At 36.7% G+C, this 7,177-nt stretch overlaps 1 protein-coding gene across 1 annotated transcript; it reads right to left on the bottom strand.

Moving 5' to 3' along the window:
- Nucleotides 1-2,307: 2,307 nt before the first annotated feature.
- slc14a2 (solute carrier family 14 member 2) lies at nucleotides 2,308-6,925 on the bottom strand. Its single transcript, XM_016505779.1, has 10 exons — nucleotides 6,864-6,925; nucleotides 6,669-6,731; nucleotides 6,348-6,516; nucleotides 5,630-5,819; nucleotides 5,422-5,550; nucleotides 3,885-4,077; nucleotides 3,230-3,377; nucleotides 3,001-3,135; nucleotides 2,828-2,877; nucleotides 2,308-2,744 (listed from the first exon to the last, which is right to left on the bottom strand). The coding sequence occupies exons 1-10, from the start codon at nucleotides 6,885-6,887 to the stop codon at nucleotides 2,391-2,393; spliced, it is 1,455 nt and encodes a 484-aa protein (XP_016361265.1). The 5' UTR covers nucleotides 6,888-6,925; the 3' UTR covers nucleotides 2,308-2,390.
- Nucleotides 6,926-7,177: the final 252 nt, after the last annotated feature.

Here is a 7,177-nt window from a genome sequence, read left to right as displayed (position 1 = left end):
TTGTAGCAAAATTTGGTAGTTTATGTTGTTTCAGGGTTGGCTTCATCTGAGGTCCTATAGGGGTTGGCATCATCTCTTCTCAGGTGTTCTGGATCCAGACTGAAGCTTGTGTAATTCCTAGTTACCACGGGATGTCAGTCCTGTGGCAGAAACAGAGAAACAAATAGAGACATAATTAGCATATCTGCTGTTCCAACCAAGCAAAAATGACTTGTTCAACCCAAGCTAAGGAATAATAATGTGCGTTTGATCAGATATAACTGCAGTACAAGATTATGAGATGCATTATTTGAATGCTTGGCCAAAGAGATGTGTCTTTAATCTAGATTTAAACAGAGAGAGTGTGTCTGAACCCCGAACGTTATCAGGAAGGCTATTCCAGAGTTTGGGAGCCAAATACGAAAAAGCTCTACCTCCTTTAGTGGACTTTGCTATCCTAGGTACTAACACTCTGTTAGCTTAGATAATTTAGAAGTTTCATCTGGTCTTGTTGAGATATATAGTTGAGTATCATCAGCATAACAGTGGAGACTAATTCCGTATTGTCTAATAATATTACCAAGGGGTAATATTTATATTGAAAATAGCAGAGGACCTAGGACAGATCCTTGTGGCACTCCATACTTTACTGGTGATAATTGAGATGACTCCCCGTTTAAATAAACAAAGTGGTAGCGATCGGACAGGTAGGATCTAAACCATCTTAAAGCCTGCCCTTGAATACCTGTATAGTTTTGTAATCGATCTATGAGTATGTCATTATCTATAGTGTCGAACGCAGCACTAAGATCAAGTAAAACTAGCAATGAGATGCAGCCTTGATCTGATGCAAGAAGCAAGTAATTTGTAATTTTAAGAAGTGCAGTTTCATCCACTGTACTGTAAGATCTCTTTACAGCAGTGTAATGAAAATAACATTTTCTTAAAACTTATTGTTGAATTTCACTGTATCTGCTATATTTAACATGTTGTATACTGTAATAGACATTGAGCTGTAAAATGATTCCTGATTGCCAAAAGAAGGTTTTTGCAACAGTGTTATGAATTGATCTCACTAGTGTGTAAGACAGTATGTGCGTTTTTGAGGGGTTGTGTGTCATGTCCGAGGGAAAAGTTTGTTTTTTCAGCAAGATTGAATGGTTTTGAGTGGAGAGCTTCATTTCAAGTATGGGGAATTGGGTGAGAAGTTATGGATTTGTGTTTAGAGTTTCGAGAAAAGGAAGCACAATTTCAAGAAATATTTTTAAGCAATCGAGAAAAACTGTAATAGGTGTTCCTGCTGCTGCTGTTGATGCCACATAATCATCATAGACTGCACGGTATGCAGGCTAGTAGTTCAGCATCAGGACATGAGCTCCAGGCTACTACGATTGTGGCTGGGACTTTGAAGGGCACTAGAAAGACTACGAAATAAAAGAGCTAGAAAGACTAATTAAATTGATTAATTAGTTAATTACTTTTTATTATCTGCAGTATTGTGATCAGCTAGAGTTCTATTTTATAACACAATCAGGCATGCTGGAGTTAAGGGAACATGTTAATGTACAACAGAAATGATAATGAGCTGTAGAAAATGATTAGAAAATGATTGTGAATCCTGGCCCTATTTTTGTAAGTATATATCATGTATTATCTACAAGTATTGTACATGAAAACAGTTTGGTTTTATTGTATTTTGTGTACAATATACACACAAGTATAATATAAACAACTTTGTTAACACTGACAACTTCAACTGTTTTTTAAAGAGGTCACATTCATATACATTTAAGTTTGAATATAGGAAAATAAATCAAAGTTCTCGACATTTCTACCTTTGATTATACATTACCTAAATATCTGTTGAACAGTATGTAATAATGTTTATTTTATTTTAAGTTATGAAGTGTTCCTACATCTCTATTTCAATGAATCTAGATGAGTATAATGCTTATATTCCAAAGATGTACACTTTTATGTTAAAATATATATTTATTTGGAATGTATAAAAGTCAAAAAGTAATACACAGTGCTGCTACAGATGATGAAAACATTGAAATAGTGCAGGCTATATATTCAACATAATGCATTCTCATTTATCTGAAAATGAGTTACATTCATATTGTGTGTGTTCCTTCTGTTGATATTGATATTTGATTTGATATATATTGATATTTCTACAGAATAGATTGTGACTTGTGTAAAAAGTTATATAATATTTTTAAATAAGGGATTTTTTTTAACTTGGCAAATGTCAAAAAATGAAAAATTATGCTTAGTAAATTATATATATCAATAAATTACTGTATCAATAAAGGTGATGTTTAAAAACAGAACAATTTCCCTTAGCTATTTTTTGTGTGGCATTTTCCTTGAGCAAATAAACATCATGTGAACCATTTTAGGGAGATTTATAATTTAGTTAAATTAAGTTCAGTTGCCTCTGAATTCCTATCTGCTCTATTTTGTGTGGTTTCCTCTTGCGGAACGTCCACAGTGCAAACATCAAGATGCTGATGAGCTTTCATTTCCATTGCAGCCATTATTTCCTCTTTCTTCTGTTGTGAAGCGATGTCTTTCTCTTGCTTTTTCCTTTGTTTGGCGATCCTATCCTCTTTCTTCATCTTCCAGAAGTATATCAGGTTTTTCTCAGGGTAGGTGACGTTAGCAAGGGGCAGTTTATAAATGTTTTTTATCTCCGTAGTGATCAAAAGGAAAGTGAGGGCAGAGAGACAGAAGGGCCAGGTGCATGCTGGGAGTCCAAACTGTTAAAATATCATGTAAAACATGTAAAACCATTTAAAACCACACGTTTGTATATTTCATGTTCTGGGTTTATGATACCTACAGTAGACATCACATTTGCGATTGCAGAGCCAAGATATGCACAGAAGAATGCTATGGGAAAACAAGACTGTAATTTCAGTCATTTGCTCATAACTGTGTAATGATATATGTGCAATAATAGGAAATTGTTATTACATAATTAGGAAGGAGAGAAAATAGCTGGTATGAACCTACCACAGGCCACAGCCAGAAGATGTGTCTGCCATGTGAGAGCGTAGAACATCCCACCAATGGCAATGCAGGCCAAAACACAGTTATAACCCCACAGGCCAAAGTAGATGTCCTGGAACGGCGCAGCAAGAGCAAGACCTGGAAATCACAGTAAAGGCGACTTAATCATGAGTTTTAGAGATGTTTGATGTTGGTTTTATTTATAATTAAATATTCAGATGTGATCTCTTACCTGACACCATACCAACTGCTGATCCAATAGTTGCATGTGCAAATGTTATGGGTGAGGAGATGAACAAGGCGATCATGAATATTCCTCCTGTCCAAGCATTGTCACACCCATATACCTGTCCAATACCCACAGGGATTGAGCGGAAGAGCTGTAAAGAAAAACAAAAAAGTAAAAAGTTTGGAATAATTATGTTTTTTTTTAAGAAGCCTCTTATGCACACCAAGGCTGCATTTTTTTTCTTTTTGATGAAAAATACAGTAAAAACAGCCTTTTTGAGAATAATTGCTGAAGGATCATGTGACGTGCATAAGAGACTTCTTTAAAACAAATTTTTATTATGATATATTTAATCATAATAAAATTTTTAACTTTTATGAGATTTAACCTGCCTAATATGACTTTAAACTGGGTGACATTCAATTTGAGCAGAACTTTTTTCATTGTCTGCTAGATTGAATTTTATAGTGTCAGTTACAGTATCTCGTGATAAACCTGCTCTCTTCAGTGTTATGTGACATCAATCTAGAATATTCTTAAACAGAACTATTGCACAATCACCTTCTCTTGAGTGGCTGCTTATCAGGATGTAAATTTGGGACAGCTTCCCCTTTTGAAATCTTTGATTTTGGCCTCATTTTCACTTGTTAACTCTTACCTTAGGATAATCCAGCTCAGACCATGTCAAGTTATGCATGGATGTGCGTGGCTGGAAGAGAACCTGAGGGAAGTGGTGATTGTAGTGGCCTGTAGCCACCATATGGAGACACACTAGTATGTTAAATGGCAGGGTGAAAACAGGAAGGTCCCACCGACTGTTGATGGAAGCCAAGGCACTGGACACTATGGGACTGGAGAAAACAGCACTATTAGGATTATAGAATTCAGCACTGAGCCTAAATTAGTGGTTCATAACTGAAGGGTAACTGATAGGAAAAAAATGATTCAAACAATAAAATGCAACTATATAATCGTGTATAGTTTGCAAAATGAATAGGAAATAGGAGTAGGTAGAAATAGGAGGAAATGCTTCACATGCCTGCTAGGCAGATGGCTAATTTGCATGACGCAAAACTATGGAAAGTAAAAGATATATTGCTTTAATTACATTTTTGTCTGCTTCTGTATGATAAACCATTTTGGTACTGTGTTGGATCACCACTAGATCTAATGAAAAAGTCTAAAGTAAGCCTAAAGGTAAAAGCAAAACCGATTGAGAATCAGTGGTCTAGACTAGCAAAAGATCATCACTAAACTGTGAAATGTGCCCTGTGTAAAATGCCAACCAGAATGACTAACTAATATTTAGGTAGATACAATCAGATTTTCAAGTCATTTTGTTCACACACAACCCCATGAGGAAAAAAAAAAATCTAAAAATAGCTGTTCAATTTTTTACATTCTTCAGTAACTCAATCATATGACAGTCTTTGACTGATGATACATTCCATGTGAGTGTGTCACTTTTTTGAAGAATCTAAATTCCTCACATTTTAATCCTTCCTTATGGCTACAGTACACTACTTATAAAATCTGAGCATATATTAAACCACGAGGTATCATAGTCTTGCCAAATTGCAAATGGTTTCAGAGAAAACTGCAATGATGAAGACCTCATAGTCGAAATGTTGTATGAGTTTTAATACATTTCTTTGGAGCAGTTATATCAGTGTGCGGACATTTCATTAGTTTTTTTGCTTATCTTTGCCCCTTTTTCTTGTCCCGCACCTGAGCCCTAGTTGAGTTTGTGGGATGTGCACCCCTTTTTTATTTTTGATATAGAGAAAAACTGGGCATCATACACAAAATGACTGATGACACACTACCAGACTAGTCATTCCAAACACAACAAACTCATGCAGAAACATACGTCTCATTGATAGGAGACGCGTGACAAATGAAAACAACGTGTTCACAAAACTGTTCAAAATATCAAATATGTTTGATATCCATCAACTGGATGGATTCATAGTCTAAAGCTAACAAATCAGAGTCTGTCGATTATACACTATGTGATTTTCTGTGAAATCTACCAGCTATGACCACCCAGTATCTGCAGACTGGCATCGACTAATCAAGACTGCAATTGATTAAGGGGGAAAAAATAGTGTATTACAGTCTTCAGTTATTTCTTTCTTTCCTTTTTTAAATCCAAATCCAAATGAATGAGCTGAAGAACCAAGAGATGAACTCACCATGCCATTGACATGAAAATGTTGGGAAGAAGCAGCCACCAATACCAATCTCCTGCATTTGAGAAAACCGCCATCAGGAGACCAACTAAGATGCCGTTATATCCGTACAGGCCGTTTGCGATTGCACCTCTGAGGGAAATACAGTATAACACTGAAACCTTGCGCAAACATTTAGAGCAATCATAATGTAAATGTATCACCTAAATACCTGTTCTGACCAATGATGAGGGCAGAAATCGTAGCAAACAAAGTGCCAACAAAACCATTGAGTGCCCACCATCGGTTCTGCAGGATCAGTCCAGCAAAGATGATCAGTCCACTGAGAGGGTTGTTCACAAACATCACCTGAGCAGCTCCCCGCAGCACCCAGTCCAGAATCTGAAGCAAGATAAATTGCCCTGAACAGGGTAAACATGTGAGAGAACATAGTCGGTACACAGAAAATCTCCTTAGAAGTTATACAATACTGTATTTACATTATGAAATAATGTGACTGCTACTACAGTACTGCTACTAATCTGCATATCTCTGAGTGTGTGTTTTGGAGTTAACAAAGGCCATTAAAAAAGATTACACTATATGTCAATAGACTGCATATATTAATTTTAGTAAGAGCTTATTGTTTTTCAGTCGGGTGTGGATCACTCACTATCCAACTTGCTAGAGCATGTGGATTAAAAAAGTGGTGAGTAAATCAACTAAATGAGCGCATCTAACAGATTCCCACTGGTTTACAGGTAACAGAACAGTTTTAGAATGATGCCAGTGTTAACAATATAACTGTTGTTCAGTCATCTTTGTAGTGAAAGAAACAGAAATGTTTAGCGGGGTTATAGAACAGGACTTTTCCCTACCTGAATATGATTACCTCATTGATCATTTTCTAAATTACTCACGTGCAAACACTCTCCTACTAACTCTTGTACCTTTCATCCAGTCACCGAACGCAGCCATGTCTCCAGCAATGTAAGAAACCCATTGCATGAGCTTTGCTTTAAACTCCTGATGTGAATTTGGCCTCTCGGGTCCCTGTGGCTGCTGTTTCTTCTGCTCTGTAGTTTCACCGATTGGATTTGCCATGAGTGGTTGTAGCTCCTGTAAATTTTCACAGATTTCAGTGGTGTAATAAAGGTGCTGATCAAAACCAGGCTCAGGACTGATGTTCTTTGCAGGGGGTGTTTACGTTCCTTTGGCGCAAACAGGACCGGATCTTCCTTTTCAAAAGACAAAAACAGGAAACCCCTCACCTTTGTGTTTTGAGTGCTGGGATACTGTGAAGTAGAAGTTCTGCAGAGATTCAGTGGGCCAGCCTTCAAAAAAAGAACTAAATGTTTTATTTATTATTTCATTCCATTTAATTAAGCAAGTTTAGATACCAACATACTAAATTAGACAGAAATGTACAGATACTGAGATTGTGAGAGAGAAAGGAGCAGATGTACCTTAGTGAGTTGTGTTCCAGGCATATATGAGGCCAGTTATAGAAGCAAAGAGGTACATAAAGTCGCAGCTCTAATGGTTTTATAGTGCTGGGCTGCACGCGTTGCTCCACCTCTGTTCATGCAGCGCTGATGCAAATGATCACTTTCATTCCCTCTGCATTCCTTTGACATACAGTTTGGTCCTTTCTGAGTTGCTTGAGCAGGTTTCTGTCACTAATTTAGCTTTCATTACACTCTGATTAGCTGTTAAAGCCATAAAAATGATACTTTATGGCTTTAGAGTTATGAGAAATGCATTGGGTCTGATCAATATA

Source organism: Sinocyclocheilus anshuiensis, unplaced genomic scaffold, assembly GCF_001515605.1.
Source record: "Sinocyclocheilus anshuiensis isolate Anshui unplaced genomic scaffold, SAMN03320099.WGS_v1.1 scaffold542, whole genome shotgun sequence".
NCBI lineage: Eukaryota > Metazoa > Chordata > Actinopteri > Cypriniformes > Cyprinidae > Sinocyclocheilus > Sinocyclocheilus anshuiensis.
Note: the sequence above shows the minus strand (reverse complement) of the source record. Positions and strands in the feature narration are given on the sequence as shown.

Bases quoted from the DNA above. Each gene is read 5' to 3' on its own strand.
- slc14a2 (XM_016505779.1), bottom strand. From the start codon at position 6,887: ATGCCTGGAACACAACTCACTAAG. The intron at 4,078-5,421 runs GTGAGTTCATCT...TGTTTTCTCCAG, and splicing joins ATTTTCATGTCAATGGCATG to TCCCATAGTGTCCAGTGCCT. The intron at 2,745-2,827 runs GTAGGTATCATA...ATATTTTAACAG, and splicing joins TCGCAAATGTGATGTCTACT to TTTGGACTCCCAGCATGCAC.